Source organism: Pempheris klunzingeri, chromosome 8 (genome assembly GCF_042242105.1).
Source record: "Pempheris klunzingeri isolate RE-2024b chromosome 8, fPemKlu1.hap1, whole genome shotgun sequence".
NCBI classification, from domain to species: domain Eukaryota; kingdom Metazoa; phylum Chordata; class Actinopteri; order Acropomatiformes; family Pempheridae; genus Pempheris; species Pempheris klunzingeri.
In genome coordinates this window covers 5,562,707-5,582,380 of record NC_092019.1, presented here as the reverse complement: position 1 = coordinate 5,582,380, position 19,674 = coordinate 5,562,707, and the positions used below count along the sequence as shown (strand labels likewise).

Here is a 19,674-nt window from a genome sequence, read left to right as displayed (position 1 = left end):
ATTCTGTGAAATTGTATCAAGAAAATGTTTTGTCCTGTTCAAAGGTGATTTATTCAGGCTGATGGCCTCGCCTCACTGAGTAAGAGAGAGCTTTGATATCTTTCTTTGTTAACTCATGGTGCCTTCAAGAAGCTGTTTGTGTTCTCCGTCTGTCTCCTCCGTCTGTCTCCTCAAGACCCCAAACAACACCGACTCACTTTAGGTTGCAGAATGTCTGTCTGTGTGAAAGGGATGCTCATTCACATGCAGTCACATACTGTCGTTGACATGGTAAATGAAGACTTTTCAATTGCCTACCAAAGACAGCACTCAGGCTCTTGTTAAATCCTACACCTTTGACTCGTCACCTGTTGACACAGTATGGTGTATCCTTTTGATACCGTGGGGATGAGTGATTAATAGACCCAGGATTATACAGACATACAGACTGCTGGTTTTGTACATGCTTCACAAATGCTACGCAAATAACTGAGGCCCCAGAACGGCCTGAGGCGCCTGCACTGTTACCCATTTTTCTTACTTCGTTGATGTTCTGCAATGCACAAAGGTGAATAGGGATACGTTGGCTTGTTCTGGGTCACCTTCCCTGTTGTGATTCCCGTTTGTGTTGCCAATCGGTGCTGCTGAGCAGACTTGAAGTCAAATTCTGTTTTCAACACTTTATAATGATTTAGAGTGTTTGCTTAAGCCTGTCTTTACTGCTCAGTGGTCCGCAGTGTTCAGGCCACTGAGTCGGCTCAGGTGAACCTCTACCAGGTAGGTAAAAAGCATCCTGAATGGTATTTTGACCCACGTCTGTTGCTGAATGGACACTCACTTTGTGTTCGGTGGATAAGGCTAAATGCTGCAGTCCTCCCCACATTAAAGCAAAACGTTGTTTTGTTTTTCCTTCCTGGTTCTGTTTTTCATTCTTCACCAAAACTCCAGTTTCTTGATCCTAATTTGAACACTAGTGCCAGATATAATTTGTAATTTGTGCAGAATGGCATAAGGTATTTGTATATGTGTTTGGTAACTCGCTTTATTATATGCGTGTAAATGCATATCACAAATAAAAAATGAAAAAAACATGAAATGTTGGTGTCCCATCCTCCATTTTTCAGGTTAATGCAAGTACTGAAAAAAATAGGGTATTCCATTTTTATTTTTATTTTACTTTTTTTAATTTTATTTCATCTTAGCACAGAAGAAAAACTTAACATCTTTTCCAGTTAATTGAATAGCCCTCTTTGAATATTGTACATCTCTACTGAAATATTGTGTTAAAACCACAGTGAGGAGAAACTGTGGACATGTGGAATTATTGCCTCTTGCCCAGCAACTCGTCACACTGCACTTAATTTGGTACATTCATTGATAAAATTGATAAAACATTTGAAAACAGAATGGTTTGGATTCAGGCAGTCCTCAATCTTAAATGACTGGAACATTCAGCAGAATAATTAACAAGGACAAAATGTCTTTAAATAACCAAGGAAATGACATTTTAAAGGATTAAAGTATGTAGCTAAGTGAATTCATGTATGATCAATAAATCCAAGCCATTTAACATTTTGATAAACTCTACTGAATGTCATAAATACTCTCTCTCTCTCTCTCTCTCTAGGAGTATCTGCACCCTCACCAAAATGCAAGTCGACCCCTAGTCTGAAATCCAAGGCACACATCTCATAAAGATGCTGCTTCTCTCCAGTGTGTACACATCTGCATGGCTGAGCTGCTGTGAGGATGAATGTGCAGATGTGCGTTTGCTGGCAGGCTAATTTGGTAAACAAATAGTTAAAGTGACTTAACGTCAGTCCTTATGGAATAGACGCCAGCCTTTGTGAGTGATTTTACAGAAGAGCTCAGATCTGCTAATTGCATAGCTGAAGAAACAAACGAGAGCATCTGAGCCATGTAAGGTTACCAACTGTATTTTCTCCTAAACATTGTCAGTAGATATCAGCTCAACAGATACTGATATCAGACTGCACAGCGATGAGATAACATTCACAGTACATGTGCTCATAATAAAACTGTAACTATTACTTTATTTTATGGTTTGGTCCCACAGAAAGGAACATCTGAAGGAGCTCAGTAGCAAATGACCCCACTTGTGCCTTTGCTAGGTGAAATTCAGCATGCACCGAGTATCATTTCTGATCGCAGCTGGTGTCTGGCAGAAGCTCAGTAGACTTACAGGGTTCAAGAACGGGAACAACTGAGGTGAGCTCTGAGAACAGAACATGAGCAGCTTAGCAACTTAGCAGCCTGTAGGGGAAACCTGCAGCCTTACGTAACATTGTACATTGGACCCTTTTTATCAATACGCTACAGTGAAAGGTCCCACTGTCTGCCTGTCGTACAATGTGGATGATTAGTGGTACAAAAGTAAATCTGCATAGCAAAATGTTCTGGAGAGAAAAACTATGTTCCTTAAACTGTCGCTCTAACATACAGTGATCAGATCATTTACAGCACAGGCCAGTGGGGTGAATGTGACCCAGCTCCACAGTATTCCTCTGGGGCACATCCTGCAGCTTCCTGCCTTTGTGTACTCAGTTCTTGTGCAGTGTTTTGCATAGATCCAGGAGTTGCAGCGGTGCAGCAGCTCATGCAGCAGGGAGCAGAGGGCAGGAGGATCAGATGTATTTGTTGGCCAGATTCTGAACATCGTTCTTTGTGAACTCTGCGCTCTCCACAGCAGACAGATGCTCAAACAGCTGAGTCATGTGGCGACGCTCGTCCTTCTCCAGCAGCATCAGTACCACCTGCAAACACAACATATTATTATTCATCACCAGTACCTGAGCTGCTGGGGACAAAGTGGATGGATGACAGAATAATATAATGATTTATTAGATGTAGTGATTACCTGATTAAACGGAAGGACATATGTGACCTAGAAATAAACCTCCTCATTAACCGTATCTTACCGAGAATCTGTCGGCGGTGTGCAGATGGTTGAGGTGTCGGTACACCAGGCTGGGGTCTTTCTCCAGGAGGTGAGAGTCCAGCGCCTGCATGATGAAGCCGATGGTGTGTCCGTCCAGCTGGGTGCTCAGGAAGCGGGGAAGCATCTCTGGGGTCGTGGAGGCCAGCAGGTCAGCGCAGGCCGCCGTGTTCCCGCTGCAGCGAGCCGCGTTCAGAGCCTGGCCGAACTCGTAGGCGTCGGTCGGCTGGAGGTTGATGGTGATGTCATCTCCTCTGCAGCCGCTCTCCGAATTCGTAACGGCTGACGTCTCTTCGTCATCGTCAACCTGAGGAGGAAGGTGAGCAGGGGTGAAAAAAGAGGATTTCCAGAGGTAAGGCAAGCGAGACGGTTTGTTGGAGAAGCTTTTTAACTTTGAGGAAAGAAGGAGATGCTTACTGCCTGACTTTAACAGAGTGAGTGAGGCCAGAACAAACTAAACAGGAGTTAATAAGTCTCAGTCAATTAGAACTCCTCAATATTCACCTCACTCTTAATAAATCATTTGGTTTTGGTACAGTAATCCAATTTTTGATGTGTTGGACTTTAATGCCACTAGTCCTGTCCCTGGGTTCTTGCATAGACAGTGTTATTAAGCACTTCCATGGCTTGGATGAGCTTGAAACACTCAGTGGATTAGTCAGTAGAAGAGATGAGCCGCTGCATAGAAATAAATCAGGGTATTTGACAAAAAAAGAAAACATCGAAAACACAAGCCTGTGTGTAAACAAAAAATGTTCTGACGAATACAACTGCAGCTCCCAAGAAGCAGCATGATACAAACACACGTTGATCAGACACAGAGCTGCATTATCGACATGAGCGAACAGAAAAAGAATTAGTGCTTTAGCTTGGCAGACGTTTGATATTCTTCACTCGTAACTTTACTTCGGGCGTCTGTCATTTGGTGCTGAGCAGACATCGCTCAAACTTTGCTTGTCTGGGCTTGTTTGGTTAGAAACAGTTTTCTACAGTTTCCATGAGTAGCTGTTGAGAGCAGGGAGACTTCACCATGTAGTGATTCATTGTTGGTAGGTTCAGAATCATGAACAACCTTTTCACAATATATTATGTCCTTTAGTTCGTTGTTAATATACTGTATGCCATGTGTTACACTTGGAAGAGTTGAGATATTATAATAAACAAAAAGCCGGAGTCGTTTGTGAAGGTTTGGCATCTAATTAAAACCTTTATGAATATTAATGGTCGGTGATCTTAATATTCACCAAGAATCCTAATTACTTAAACTTTATATTTATCTTTATCAGTCATTCGTTCTGTTCTTAATGATCGTTTTGTTTGTCTGTGCTTTGCGTGCTTTGACTGTAAGTAAGTTTTAGTCGTGTATTATCTGCTGATGTCAAAGCTTTTTCATAATATAAAGCTTAGCAGTTAAAAGCCCTTTTAACTATTAGATGGGGAATTAGCGTCCTCCATTGGGGGGGTAGCCGAGTGGTTTGTCCTCTTTACTGTTCTAAGCAGGAAACAATCTGTCATAATTAATGATTGTTCGCTTATCAATTACATCGAATTGGTTGTTATTATGAAAGCGTAGTCATTCTTAAATCGGTGTGTAATTTCTCACGACAATTTCAATGGAAGCACAATTTGTCACACGAGTTTATCTGAACAAGAAACTGTCAGGGCTATTGAATCGATCAGATAAATACCTCTGTGATGGGGACAGTCTTCCTGGGTTTGGCCGGTGAAGCGTTGGTGTTGGTCAGACTCTGTCTGAGCAGCACTGTGACCTCCTCCAGCTCCTTCTCCGCCTCCTGCACGTTGGGATCCTGCTGCAGTACCTCCTGCAGGTCAGAGCTGCACGCCAAGTAGTCCTGGTGGACACAACATAGCTTTAAGTGACATTTTACACAGAGTTTCGATATTTTAGTGGCGTGTGATAAATGAATTCACTTTGGGGTGAATTTAAAGATTTCCCTTGAGGTTTCCTTTTCAAAGAACTCAATCTCATTAATGTCCAGCTCTCTTCACCTTCAGGCCTTTATTGGCCAGGGCTCGTCTGTAGAAGGCCTTCTTATTGGTTGGCTCCAGTTTCAGTGCTGCATCACAGTCCTGCTTGGCCTCTGTAAATCTCTCCAGCTTCAAGTAGCACAGTGCTCTGCAAACACACACACGCGTCAGCAAGGATTTTTATTTTTGTCACCAGCAGCTAAATTTATTGGATGCATGATAAAAGGTATCATGAGTTTGTGACTCATCGCCTGTGAATCAGACTTGAGGAAACAGGCTGAAGGCATGAAACTGATCATTTTAATATGAAATAGATGAGATAAACATTCTCTCTCTGGTCCCAGCAGCTGTGTGTGTTTTGCTCTGGTGCGGCTGTACATACAAACTCTATTCTGCAGCAGAGCTCAACATACTGCACACACGCAAACACAAACACAAAAGGACATTTTTCATGTCAGCATCACAGTTTCCTCTGTGACACGATCAACAATCTACCTGCTTATTGTGAAAAAGAAAGCTGGAGAGAGAATGAAGGACGTCCTTGCTGCTCTACGCGCTGTATTTCTCTTTAGATGCAAGATAATATTGATTGTGGCTTTTCAGTGATGAAGCAGGCAGCTGTTTCCTGAGCCAAGGCCATTCTGTTCCAACTTACCAACAATACATGCTAATTTACTACCAGTCACATGCTGATGACTGGTTGGGATTAGCTTTAAGTTCTAGTTTTAATTTATCCAACAGAATAAAATGATTTTCTGGGTGTTTCGTGATGTTCCTGCTTGCCATGGGAACAAACCAAGAGAAAGACAGAGCAGTAGTGAGGAGCAGACAGTGAAAGAGGCCCCAGCAGTGTTTGTGTTTGTTCATGTTGAGAAGAGGTTGAGTCTCTAACCTGTTGGTGTAGACAGCACACTCTTCTGGCTTTAGCTTAAGGCATTCAGTGTACTTTCCCACTGCATCCTGGTACTGGCTCTTCTTCACATATTCATTCCCTTCTTGCTTCAAAGCTGTAAAACGGACTTCTGCTTTCCTTTCTGGAAGACAGAAAGAGTAAAGTGGTGATTATTTATTTCTGCTTAACCACATCAAGAGCACTTTACCTCTCCTTTCTGTGTAATGAATCCAGATTGACACTGACCTCCCTTTTATTTCTGAGAAAACCAAACAAATACGCTGCTCCTCTGTGCTAGAAAGCTTGAGGGTTTAAACCGCTGAAATTAATGCTGCGCTGGCTGGACACAAGGCAAGTCAGCAATCAGTCATGGTGTGGACTAAGGGCTGATCAATCTGCTGCAAAGTGTCTTCTGGGAGGAAAAAAACTGTGCCAGCAGGTCTATTCTTTCACTTTCGAGTTTAAAAATAACAGCTGCAGCACAGCCCAGGGAATAGAGAAACTGCGTGGTCAGTGAACAGAGGTGACACGTCCACTTATATAAAAATTAGGCCTTTAACATCTCCCTCTAGTGCAGAGTCACTGAGAAACAGGAACAAGCAGATGACTGCTGTCGATGTCAAGCAGCAGTGGAAGTTGAATTGAGATCTTTCAGCTGCGTAAAACTAGCAGCACCACAATGTGTGTGTGATATGTGTAATATTTCACATTCCTGTGTTCAAGAAGAGAATTATTTTTGCTAAATGTCAAAAGTTAAAACTCTGAATACAGATTTTTACAGAAGTATTTTATACTGTTGTGTAGTCTAAAATGTAACAAAGCCTTGACTTACTGATGTAGAGCATAAATCTGAATCTTTTTAATTACATTAAAGGAGAAATGCACTTTTAAAATGATAAATTCATTAAGGTGCCTTAAGGCGCATTAAGGCAATTCGAAGCTCTGGGCCTCTGGGGCTATTGTGCCCTTGTTTTACTCTTGTATTTATCAATCCAGATTTCACATTAAGATCTAAACTAAGGATTCACACAGGGCCCTCAAAACACTGTCACTAAACTGACCTCATCAGTCATAGTTATGACTTTTCCAAAACAGACCTGCATCCCTGGCTGCCTTCTCAGCTCGAGCCTGAAGGACCTCTGCGCTGGGTGGCTCCTCTCTGCGGTGCTGCTGAGCTGCCAGAGGCACCAGGGGAATCTCCGGAAGTTTCTCTCTCCACTCTGTACCGTCCTGCTCAATCAGCACCCGGGTGATCCTGGAGGACGCAGATCAGTCAATACATGGATGTTACACACGTACAAGTGGAAGATGCTCTACACAGCCACACACAGACATTAGAAAACACCCACGGAAAGTGTGTTTGTGGTTAACACCTCTCTACTGTGTTTTTTATGCAAGAATCTCATTGTTAATTTGATCATTTCATAAGGACAGATACTAAAGCTGTGACCCTGGGGTGCTCCTGAACTCAAGGCAGCCAGGTGAGTTTCTCTATTGCATAACAGAGAGAGGACATGCACTCCTGAGAGTTATAATTAGTCTCTAGCTGGAGCTGCTTCTGAAAACCAGCTAAATCTGTTAGCCACTAATTACTTTGTGGGTTTGCTCATTTGATTTGTTTTGATTTACTCTACTCTTCTTCTACTTTTCTACTCTACACTTCTCTGGATTCTAAGCATAGACAAAGATTCAAAATGAGGAAATAATATCACTGAATTATTGAAATCTCACTCCTATTTTTATTTCCTTATCCTAATGATATTATGTCCCACCTAGAATTAGAATACATAGCAAAGACATCTTCATTATAGATGTCTTAATCAGAACAAATAAAAGAGCCGTCATATGTGATACTGTGATAAAACTCATTCAGTCAGCTCCGTGTGTCGGTGCAGATGTCCCTCTTCATGCTCTTGATGGAAGTGAGAGGTGAAGGCTAATACCTGTTGACGCTGTCGTGTGCTGCTTGCACGCTGATGTCTATCTGCAGGACGGTCTTGTAATCCACGTAGGCCTTACGGTAGCGCTCCAGGGACTCATAAGCCATGGCCCGGCGCAGGAGGGGCTTGAGGGAGAATGGCTGCAGCTCCAGGGCTCTGGTTGGTATAAATAGATGTGAGGAGACAGGAGCAAAGGATCAAGTCTGCTGTCTTTGCTATAGATGTTACTGTCCGCCTGGATTGGGAATCTATCTATCAAAGTGGATGTGTTCTTGTGTTGCTCTGTAAGTGTAAGCATTGGTGTACATATTTACACTCAGTCGTGTGAATAAACTGTCACACCTAATTTTGCTGTTTGTCCTAGTTGAATCTTAAGCAAACACCATATATTTAAAGGGTTGCACATGGGAGGGTCCCTCAAGTTATCCTGAGGTTGCTGTTTGTAAAACCACTTACAGCACACCCCATGTAAATCCCCACATAAAATAATAGTGATCTGCACCTGAGGTATGCTAAATGATAATGCTGGCTACCAGAAATATAAAAGTTGTTTTGGGTTTTCAAGGTAAAACCCAGTGTAAATTGTGAAATCTGGATTGCCACCACCAGCTAACACACAGGTGCAGTGAATACATTCTCTCACCTTGTGCAGTCCTGTATGCAGTCTTGACTGTTGCCATCTTTTAGGTAGCAAGCTGCTCTGTTAGAATACAGAATACATAGATCTTCCGGACTATCAATCCCTGCATAAAAAATAAAAAAAAGAGAGAGATATTACAAATACAGCAATGTGTGGTACTTATGATAACACAAATACACAACTCTGAAACAGCATATGCATCTTACCAGTCCCTTGGGAACTGTTACAAAGAATATCTGTAATAGGGGCAACAATTCAAATAGGCTTTAAATAACCTCTTCGTTGGTTTAAGTGTGGCTTTAACAGTCAGTATCTATTATGAATAATGTGTAATGTTTAGAGGTTAATGGATGAATCAGACTCTTTGATGACTTGTTGCATCAGCATTGGAAGAGTGACTTTTAAAATGACTTAATGGTTACATACAAACCTGACTTTTCTTCTTCTTGTTTAAGTAACATGTTTCTAACTGAACTTGTATCCTGGGGTATGACTCTGCACACGTTTAACAAAGGTCCCTTAGACTCTTTTTTGAGACCTAAAACAGAACTAATACATCCTTTTATGGCTATTTATCAGGAGGAGTACTACGAGTTCCAGGGCTGACAAGCCAAAAAACACAAGGTAGATGACAACCAAGGACAAGCTCATCCAACCACGTTTGGAATATTTTCTCCTGACAGCTCAACATCTTGCTCTTGTATTAGCTGTTTTCTCCTCTTACCTAACAACAGTTATTTCACTCTGTTTTCACCATCATTATCACTGTCACAGGTCTGACGGATCCACACATTAGCATTACAGGACAGAGCAGCATTCTTTCGTGACACTAAATACAGTCAGCTTAGCATGCCACCTCATCAGATGAAATTAGATTATGGATGGTGACACAGTGAGGCAGTGATGATGATGATGATGATGATGTCTCAGCAACTGCTTACACTTAGTGACGTTACTGTGACAGTGGAGCATGTACAGTATCTTTGCAGGTATGAACTAGGGCATTCATGTACAGACTCAAACACAACTTTGAAACCATGTAAAGGACATTTTCACTTTTGATATTTCGACAGTTTCAGTTTTCTTTTTGACAGACCAATGACACACAGCTGGTTTAAAAGAGGTTTGAAGGGGTTCAAAGAATGTATCCTCATCTCTGCTCTCAGCTCTAGTCTGTCTGCGTCACACGTGGCTTCCCTACATCAGTCAGATGATGGACCTTGGACGATGTCGATATAATGTCACTTTCATTACCAGCAGTGCTGTAGGCACTGAGTACATTATGGCAGAGACAGTATGTTTGTTGGTGGATGAGCGTGACATGCAGCAGTTCCTCTCCCTCCATCAATCGCTCACTTTCTCCCTCTCTGTGAGAATTATGGCTGCAGTCCGACAGATTCAATTTCACAGTGAGTGGTTAGTGGTCATGTGACCTGGACAGACCTGAGCTGAGAGGCTTAGCACCAGGCTGAGGCTAAAACAGAAACACTGTCCGCAGACACCACAGCAGCCACACTGTGACGCATCGCTGTAGGGACAAAGTCACCAAAGGCACCAACAAACAGCCCAACAATTTAACTAGATATTGAAATCTTTACTACAGTCTCTAGACTCTGTGTACACTAATGTGGATGGCTTCAGGGAGAGATTATTTCTGTTGTTTAGCTATAATTTCTCTCTTAGAAAATATCCTTTTCGTCTGATATATTCTTATTATGTCCTGCACTATAATAAAGCAACAACATTTCAACAACACTAGCATTATACCTGCAAGGTCATGACCTTTGATTTACAATTGCATTGTCCAGTTACAGGACACTGTCTCAAGAGCAATGACGATTAAACACCATAAAGAAGTATTTATTCAAATATGGGTGAGACTGGTGATATAACACCAGTCACTTAAACTGTGGGCCATTTGTTAGAAGCCACTGCATGTTTATAAAACACATTTATAGTTAGTGTTTTACAAGCACGCAGTGCAAATGGCCCACAGTATATGTTTACTGACACAGAGACACATTTGATAGTATATATGTATAATGTCATACATCAACCAAAACCTTACACACTATGTGACTGAACAACCAGCCACCAGACTAACAAGAACAGCATCAACCACACGCACCATTCCAACCTACCTGAATCTGTATAGCCTTGAATGGCTTGTGAGTATTTCTCCAGTGCATCGGCAAACTGTCCATTTTTAAACAGCAGGTTTCCTTCATTCTTTAGCCGGGACAGAGGTGGGGGCAGGGCTCCACATGGGGCATCAAGGTTGACAGTTTCCCCTGCATTTCCTCCAGCCGAAGTTCCCTTACCGCTGCTGCTCTGGTCAGCCTGGGCTGAAGCTGTCGAGCCCCTCTTGCTTGTTCCATTGGCTACCTTTTCCTTGGACTCCTGCGTGACTTTGTACTTGTCAGAGCTGCCTCCTTTGCTCCTGCCGTGTCCGTGGTGGGAGTTGTTGAACTCACTGTGTGGACCCCCGTCCCCTCTGCTGTGGGACTTTTTTTGAGCGTTACCCATGTCTCCCCTTTCGACAGGAGCAGCTGAGCTCTCCTCCCCTCCCACAGGCTGGCTGGGTTCAACCGGACAAGCTGGAAGGGAGAGGGAGGGAGGGAGAGGCAGAGGGAGAGACAGAAAGAAGGGGGAGACACGCCCACAGGAAGTAGTCAGCGGTTACATCACAGTGGGGGAGGGTTGGACACACATGACACAGAACCACTTCAAAGTGGGAGTTCCAGGAAGCAGCCTCTCTCAACAGTGGAAAGCGCAGGGTGGGGGTAGGGCGGATAATACACGCTCACATAGTATGTCACGCTACCCACAGGGATATGGGGTGTTTCCCCTCTCTGGGGTTCTCTCATAAGGGCTGGTGATGAGAATGAGTACCCTTCCATAACCACAAATGTTGAAGCTTCCTTAGAAGTTTCGTATAAATCGAGATTATTAGAGGGCAAATGCTGCACCAGGCAGCTACAGTGGGGGCTATTTCAAGCACACATATAGAGACAAAGTACTACTTAATGCTAAGTTTAAAGTACCCTAAAATAGGGCAACAATTACTGTCTCATTGTTTGACGCACTGTATATCCACACTAATTTGTCTGTGATAAACCAGAACTTGTCAGTAGTATCAACCATGCCGATATATCAGCTGAACTCTACTGTAAAACTAAGAAAATAGTCATTTTACTCACCACAGAGCGACACATTTCACTGCGCATTATACAGTGTATAACTGTTAATGTGACAAATAAAGGTCTTAGGTCTTATGTCACATCTATTACAATAGGATCTTTATTTCCATTCAGTAGTAATAATTGAATACTAACTGAATAAGAGCCTGTTTACATGCCGCCTCAATACAACAATAATTTTTCTGCTTAACAACTGCAAGGTAGAGACACCACACATAACTGGTGCTAAAACTATCCATGCTGGGTTAAATATAGCCCAGAGAACATTACTTTCACTGCTATTGATCATAGATAGATTTCTGGGTGCATTCAGGGAATTGAAATGGTGACTGGCTTGTTTATAGTCTGTGTGTGTGTGTGTGTGTGTAAATCAAGGATATAGATATTGATTATGGAGGTGTTGAAACAACCTCACCAGTCTGTTCTGCTTTTGTCTCATGGTGACTGTTGTCATCTTCCTCTTCTACTTCTTGGATGAGGATTTTTTTGCCTTTGCATTGCTGCTCTGGCTGACATGTATTCATCTTCTTCTCAGTTTCAGACAGAAGTTGCTAAATGATGGAAAATTCACACATTAGAGTTTGTCAGCAGGAGGAAGTTAGGAAGGGCGACACATGTACAAACAGACACTACAACCATTCATACACTACTGAGCTTAAGTGAATAGCTTGTGTGCAAATGTCAAAGGAACAACTTCCCTCCTTCCTGATCTCACACAAATACAGTGACACCTAGAGGAGGAAAAAGCTACTGGGTACTCAGTCCCTCTATCACCTACCGTGGCTGCAGCATTCTGTGGCTCTTCCCTCAGCACCATCCTCAGATCTTCAGCAGCCATTTGAAAGTTGCCCATGTGATTATAAACCACGGCACGACGCAGCAGCGCTGAGGATGAAAAATAAATCCCAGTCAGCATAAACATTACAAACACAATTGTTAACTACTGTGCTGTAAAGCTACAAATGTAGTATGTAAAAACATGCTGAAATTTAACAAAAGTCGGTCAACAAACTTAAAGCAGTTGAGACAGTGACCACATCAAATGATGTAAACAGTATAATAGTATTTCTATTTACAAGCATTGTTGTAAATTAATCACGTGCTGCTGTACAAAAAAGGGAAAGTACCTTTCATGTTGCCTGCCTCCAGCTTGAGTACCGTCTGGCAGTCTCTCATGGCACTGTGCCAGTGCTTGAGATTGATTTCTGCCTGAGCTCTGTTGTTGTATACAGCCACAGTTGGTATAATGGAAAGGCTCCTGTAATGGAAGGCCAGAAATAAAATAGAGCTTTATTTATAATGAGGATAATGGACAAACACTGAGAGGTACAGTAAATGGGGATGAAATCAGACTTCATTGAATGACAGCAGTCTAATTAAATTGCAGGCAGCAAAAACTATGATCCCCTTAGGAGATCTAAAATGCCCTCCATAATAAATGAGTTGTTTTTAGAGCCTGACCTGGAATAGTATGCAACTGCCTCCTCATAATCGTTTGCCCTGAAAGCTTCATTGCCTTTGTCCTTTTCCCGACTTGCCAGAAGGAGCTTCTCCTGTTGTGACAACACTGGGTGTATTGTAGAGACCACACATTTCAGACAGACACGCATACAAATTTGATAAATCCAATGCTTTGCAACGAACGCAGAATACACATGAGATGCTCTACATAATACATTACATGAAGCATCCACTTTGGTCTTGAGATTGGAGCGTCCTGTCTTATTAATGACAGGTGGATCATTATCGACCACATTTCCATCGATTTTTTCACATTCTTTTTCCACATCAAACCTGGAAATAGAGTGAAATGTATTAAAGGAAGACATTGTGCGAAATAATGCTCTGGAAGAGCATCAGCTGTGGATAATTGTAATGAAAGAAGCTTAGCTAAGGCCTTTTAAAAAAGTAAAATGCGTGGAACCTTTTATGTACAGTGCCTGCAGCTGCCTGCAGTCTGTTCTTTCTCCTGAATATAATAGACAAATGTAGGGGCAAAATGACTCACTTGTCCCATTCTCGATAAGGACGTGGGAGAGTGTGTCTTGAAGAATTCCTCTTTTCTTTTGGAGCGGAAGTCTGTAATGGCATAAGGCTTTATTATAGCATTTTTCTTGTCCATATGTACATGGTTACATGCATCGTTGGAAATCACTTTTTACCATATTATGTGGAACAGAGCCATTGGATGCTCTTATAGGTGGCATATTTTCTTTCACTAGATCATCAAACGCCGACTGCTGCTTAAGTGACATCTCAGTCCTTTTGGTTTCATCTTGCCACATCTGAAAAGAACAAAGTATTTAATATTAAAATGTTTATAAGAAGAGAGCAGGAAGTAAGCAGGACTGTTAAAATATTACAGTACAATGTGTAGTATACCTTTAACTCATCAACAATGTGGCTCCATTCATCTTTAGAGAGGCTGGATGCTGTGGCTACAGGGTTTTCCTTCCTGAGAGCTCGGCTCCTGGGGTCCAGTTTCTCCAAGTGAGTCTCACAGAACTTAATCAGATGAGGATAAATGCCCGCGTCTCCAGACCTTTACACAAAGTAAAACATTTTTTCTCAAAACTCATATTCCTTTTTAGTCAAGTTTATCAGACTGTATTGTGTGGTGATCTGTCATCCTATTTACAATATTGCATAACATTTTACAATGATTTGAGAATTATCTTAATGGAGTAAATCTCACCAATCATATAATATTTGATCAATTCTGCCTCCCCACTGCTCACACTCACTTACCTCAGTGCTCTCAGGATCTTCTCCAGGTATTTTACATCTTGGCATGTTTGGATGTAACTGTAGTCCAGGTGCTCCACAGGGACCTTCCCGCTGTGGTCAACAGTGGTGGAGTGGTTTTGAAGTGAGAAAACTGCATCTGTAAAGTTACTCATACCTGGGAAGAATTTCAGCTTACTCGGTTATTATGTTAAACAATGTCGTTGTGTTAATAGCAGACTGAGTGATAGCTAACTAGGCTATAACTTTTGCTAGCTCTGCAAACGTTTGTTAACCCAACGTAGCTAGCGTTAATTGTTAATTTAGATAGCGTTAACTTTACAAAATGTGAGTTATGTATTCGTATTTGAGGAAATAACATCAAGGTAAGACAAGCTATTGGATCTGTTGCTCTTTGCTATTAAAGTCAAAGGGGGTACGCCAACTTTACCTGCTGCCGGCTAACCCTCTCACCCACAAAGCTGGGTTCTGTTTGCTGTTGCTATGGCAACCACACACGGAAGTAAGCCGCACGCCAGAGCGGAAACACGTGACGCAGCCAGACCGTGGGCTCCAAATTTGAAAACGTGGCTGTTTAGTTACCTGCAGACGAACATGTAGGTGAACAGAAAGCAACGGCGAGGGGTGCAAGCTGAGGCCTGGGAGTGAGCCTGAGGAGAACAACACTGCCGACGAGTCCACGGGCTTTACATTAACGTTAGCCAAGTTTTATCCACAAGTAGGTGTTCTCTACAACTCTGTTTAATGCTAAATATTATGTCTTTTTGTTGTTGTTGCATGTTCACGACCCTGCTAACTATGTTTTGTGGTTGTGGCTTTAGCATGCTAACCTAGGTACGGTGATAACTCCCACTCTATTTTGACTTTAGTGCTAAACTACACATAAAATGTGACCGCGTATAGATAATGCACATTTAAAATTAGGTGTGTGTGTGTTACATTGACAAACGCCACGTTTATCAAAGTGGATGACCGTGCAAAAACAAATATAACAAATTTTTAGATAAATACCAAGCCCCCTTTATAAGAGTTAACTCGGTAATTAACACGGGTGTTTTCACATCATGCTAATTGCTCTAACATGGACGTCTTTGCGAACTGAGTTGGCTTCATAATGTGTTTTTTTTTTCTGTAAAACTAAGCCTTGTATGTCAGATTTAAATGCAGTTAACTTAAATGAATTCAACATCCATTTTTCAGGTGTGTGTTTTTTTTTTTTTTTTTTTAACAACTGCGCTTTCATTTTTTGGCTAACACCAAGCTGAATTGCCAAATAATGAGTCTGTTATGTTCGCTATTTTTCACCCGTTAACCGGTGCAGTAAGTGGAAATAAAGTGTTATTAGAGAGACACAGCCTCCGTGGGGCCCCGCTGTCAGCTGGCTGAGGCACAGCCGGGCTCGGCTGCTCGTTTTGGCGGCTTTGGCTCACTTTGTAGCGGCATCACCCTGAGCACGCGCCGGGGGATTTAAATCCACAACACGCGCTCTCATAGCAACGCGGAAGAACCAGCTGAGGGTTTTTTTTCTTTTTCTGACAGTTTGTTTGATAAACTACATTTTTTAGAGGCTTAGAACAACTGAGAAACATCTATTTAACTCTGGGTTCATCTCTTATCACAGTGAGTCCAACATGGCAGCTCCCAAATAATTAGACATCACTGCAAACAACATTTAACATATTTAATCTGTTGTGCAATTTGACTTGTGTCGCTTAAATTCTTCTTAAATAAACTTGTTACTTGCCAAGCAGGAACAATTTATCAGCTGACTTCCGTTTTAAACATGAAGACATAACCTGCAAATCGTTTTGATAAGGATACATTAAAACTTGATGATTAAAGATTGATGCCTCTAGCAGGATACTTTACAGTTGGAAAATGAACTGTTCTCTGTTAACAAACTATGTAAAGATGATGCTACTGATGAGCATATCACATCTTTTGTAGCTTGATTTTCTGTGATAAAGTCAAATTTGCTTTAAAAAAAACCAAATGGGTGCAGTTCATGCTCCTCAGTTGTCCTTGAGTAGCTTCACTTCCTATGTTTTTGTTGTCTGCAGGTCAGTTGACGTCCTTTCCACTGTGTTTGGGACCAAAAGTCCTCACAGGAGGAGGGAAATGCAGTGCACTCCTGAATCAAATGGCTACCACGAGAGCTGCAAAGGCAAGCACTGTTACGACGACTGCTCTGACAGTGGATACTCGGGTTTATTCCACAGCCCACGGAGTGTCCGTGGAGCTGACTCCTGCAGGTCTTTGTCTCCAGTAGAGTTCAATGAAACGCCTAAAGAGAACCTCAGGCTTTCTGTCACACCTAAGGAGCGAACCAGACAACCTGTCTGGTTTTTGGAAACCAGGGGAGTCCAGCGGCCGTCAGCTGTGAACTGGTGTGAAACTCCTAAAAGAGATTCCTCGTTGCGACACAAACTTCTGTGCAGACCCACTACAGATTGCAAAACTGATGGCACGAGATCACCATTCACCAAAAGGACTGAATCCTCCATCAGTGTCAGGTCTGAACACTGGCTCAGTGCATCATTTGACTCTCTAGACACTGTGACGGGGGCGTTGGCATCAAGCACTTTAAAACTGGACCAGGATCTGCCACTGTCTGGTAGGAAACGCCGTCTCCTCTTCACGCAGATCAGGACCTCCACTCTTGAAGACGGTAAACTCAACTCTGCTCACCTTTCCAGTTTTGAGAGAAGAGTTTCGATCTCAGATGCAGATTTCAGTGAGAGCATCTCTGCCTCTGATCAAGTTAATATTGAGACTCCATGCTTCACCAAATCCCTGCCTGCCTCAACTAAGGCAAACTCTCAATCACCAATCACACGTGTGACGCATAACTTGTCTGAGAGCTCCAGTGTTTTGTGCACACCATCATCCATATATACACCCAAATACATCAGGTATGGGCTTTTTTTTTATATTCTACATTTTATTGTAAATTTAAAGGATTTATCACAAATCATGCCTGTATTAACCCCCTTCTAACCCCGGCACAGGTCTGTGTGTGAAGACAGCGGTTTCGGTTCCCTGACCCTTGATAAATCCCAAGACTCCTCAGTGGACCATGATGGCTCATTCCAGGAGCTGCTGCTCTCTGCCTCTAGGGGATATTGTGAAACCCCAAATCTGGCAGAGGCAAAGCGGCGCTCCCGTTTGCAGCGTCAGCACCGGTTGTCTACACTTAAAGAAGGGGGCTCCCAGTCTGACGAAGACCCAACGGACAGAAAGCATGAACATCTTCGTCGGTGCCACAGCCGCTCTAAAGACGATGAGGTTTTTGTTGATGTTGCCACCCCTCGCAGTGTCCTTTCTGTTACATCTGGCAATCGCATCACTTCTGATAGTTTGGCCTCTGCAAAACAAGACTATACCACCCCACTAAGGGCGACCACAAACAAACCAGAAAACCTGACACCTTTTGCCAATCCAGAAGTAACTCCTCTCAGGACAACCCCAGCCGATCTTTCTCTGACTCCAGCTTTGCAGTTGGTTCATGCAATGTGCCAGCAGAAAGCCCAGATGTTTGTTGGCCAAAGTCCAAGCCTTAAGGAGCAGCTGAAGTCCACAGTTGCCCTGGCTGAGACCCCGGTGGCGTTCAGGACCACCATGCCATTGGCAGGGCTGATCGGCAGGAAGATGGGCCTGGGGAAGGTGGACATACTCGCAGAGCTGAGGAAGAGGAACCTCAGGCATATCCTGACGGTCATACTCGGCCACCTGACCCCTGAGAGCATCTACAGGTGAGGAGTTCATGCTCTCAACAAACATAGCTGTCATTACTCGTATACATATTGACTTTCATACTTTGTTGGTTCTACTATATAACAGACCATCCTTACTTCTCAAAGGTTAAGTAGCTCAATTCCCAGTCTGTCATTGGTTAAACTGATGATTACTTGTTATGACAGGATTAAATTATAAATACATGTATGAATAAAATATGAACTGCATACAGCATGTCAAGGGTGTTTAGACCAAAGCACAGAACATTACAGTTGTCTAAATGTATCAAATTCAATATATGTAAATGATGCAGTTTGTAGCACCAAAGAGCAGAAGAGTTTATAATAATTCACAAAGCATCCAAGTTCCATCTGAGAAGGTCAGACTTTTGTTTGATGTTTATTACTCAAAACATTGGGCGTAATGAACTGTCAAGGACACAGCCAGCATTAGAGGTGCAATGAGGGCTGAAAATATTGGTCTCACACATGCATTTGTTTGTATTTGGCAGGTGTGGTCAAGTGTGCAAGAGCTGGAATGAAATCATCCGACAAGACAAGCAAGCTAGTTTTAAGAGAAGAGCCCATCTGAGTGAAATAGAGGCTGCTCTTGAGGTAGGAGATTTGCCACATTAGCCACTGTTGTTACCAGTTTCCAATGTCTAATGAATCTCATATTGGTATACCAGTGTTATGTAGGGCACTGTGGATTTTACTCTGGCAGCAGATAGAAAATACTTACTCTAGGCGCAAAGTAAAATCTGCTATGACATTGATGGTGTAAGATCAGCAGTGTTTGGGGAAAAAAAAAAAAGGAATCTAGAGACCATTGCAACAGTACGTTTGTGACCGATGTGATTCAGTGTGAAGTAACATTTGAGCAATAAGGACATCGACTAATAGTTGAAATGAGCTTCTGACTTTGTTCTGTTGTCCTACAGCTTGGTGGAGTTGCCCATGTCCCTGATGCAGAGACCAGACTTGCTCTGCTGAGGAGGTCGGCCCTCAAGACTGTTCAGGCCCAGTCTAGGACCTCCAGCTACTGCACCCCGCAGTCAGGAAATAGCACTTTAACCCCACTACAGCACAGCGTCTTGCTCTCAGGCAGCAGCAGCAAACGGGATAAATTTCTAGAAGTGAGTTTTAAAAATAAAAAATTATTATTAAAAGTGTTATTAATTTCTGTTAAGTGGAGATGAGGTTTCTAATTTACCTTACTGAAGGAACTGCTGGGGAAGTTCATATAAAACATTTACTTCAAATCTTTTCTTTTTCTTTCAGGTTGCCAAAACCCTCTTCAATGATGAGTGCCTCAAGCCCTGCCCTCGATGTCAGCATCCTGCAAGGTGTCACTCGGTGAAAGGGGAGGGTGTGTGCAGCCGAGCCGACTGTGGTTTCCAGTTTTGCACTGCCTGCCTGTGTGCTTTCCACGGCTCTAAAGAGTGTGGCAGCCAGTCTGTAGGCCGCCGCAAGAAGGACATACTGCTTCCAGGAAGCGCTCAAAGCAAGCGAAACGTCAGGAGGCTATGAGGAAGTGAATTGTATTCCTATTTGTTATGCTGAAATCTTTTTAGCATTTTCTCAGCCTTGAAGGTCAGG

The 19,674-nt window shown here is 42.6% G+C and overlaps 2 protein-coding genes across 2 annotated transcripts; one reads left to right on the top strand and one right to left on the bottom strand.

Moving 5' to 3' along the window:
- Positions 1 to 1,165: 1,165 nt before the first annotated feature.
- spag1b (sperm associated antigen 1b) lies at positions 1,166 to 14,496 on the bottom strand. Its single transcript, XM_070835867.1, has 18 exons — positions 14,345 to 14,496; positions 13,979 to 14,138; positions 13,759 to 13,881; positions 13,605 to 13,675; positions 13,278 to 13,390; positions 13,058 to 13,163; positions 12,724 to 12,854; positions 12,375 to 12,481; positions 12,012 to 12,147; positions 10,538 to 10,993; positions 8,400 to 8,499; positions 7,760 to 7,912; positions 6,914 to 7,071; positions 5,817 to 5,958; positions 4,946 to 5,072; positions 4,624 to 4,788; positions 2,919 to 3,242; positions 1,166 to 2,753 (listed from the first exon to the last, which is right to left on the bottom strand). Exons 1-18 carry the CDS (start codon positions 14,494 to 14,496, stop codon positions 2,625 to 2,627), a joined length of 2,853 nt encoding a protein of 950 aa, XP_070691968.1. The 3' UTR covers positions 1,166 to 2,624.
- A 1,963-nt stretch (positions 14,497 to 16,459) lies between these two features.
- fbxo43 (F-box protein 43) lies at positions 16,460 to 19,673 on the top strand. The gene is made up of 5 exons (XM_070836075.1): positions 16,460 to 17,253; positions 17,350 to 18,093; positions 18,588 to 18,690; positions 19,017 to 19,211; positions 19,357 to 19,673. Exons 1-5 carry the CDS (start codon positions 16,460 to 16,462, stop codon positions 19,603 to 19,605), a joined length of 2,085 nt encoding a protein of 694 aa, XP_070692176.1. The 3' UTR covers positions 19,606 to 19,673.
- Position 19,674: the final 1 nt, after the last annotated feature.

Bases quoted from the DNA above. Each gene is read 5' to 3' on its own strand.
- spag1b (XM_070835867.1), bottom strand. From the start codon at position 14,496: ATGAGTAACTTTACAGATGCAGTTTTCTCACTTCAAAACCACTCCACC. The intron at 14,139-14,344 runs GTAAGTGAGTGT...CTTTGTGTAAAG, and splicing joins AAGATCCTGAGAGCACTGAG to GTCTGGAGACGCGGGCATTT. The intron at 5,073-5,816 runs GTTAGAGACTCA...GTGTGTTTGCAG, and splicing joins TGTGCTGTCTACACCAACAG to AGCACTGTGCTACTTGAAGC.
- fbxo43 (XM_070836075.1), top strand. From the start codon at position 16,460: ATGCAGTGCACTCCTGAATCAAATGGCTACCACGAGAGCTGCAAAGGC. The intron at 17,254-17,349 runs GTATGGGCTTTT...ACCCCGGCACAG, and splicing joins TATACACCCAAATACATCAG to GTCTGTGTGTGAAGACAGCG. The intron at 19,212-19,356 runs GTGAGTTTTAAA...TTTTTCTTTCAG, and splicing joins AACGGGATAAATTTCTAGAA to GTTGCCAAAACCCTCTTCAA.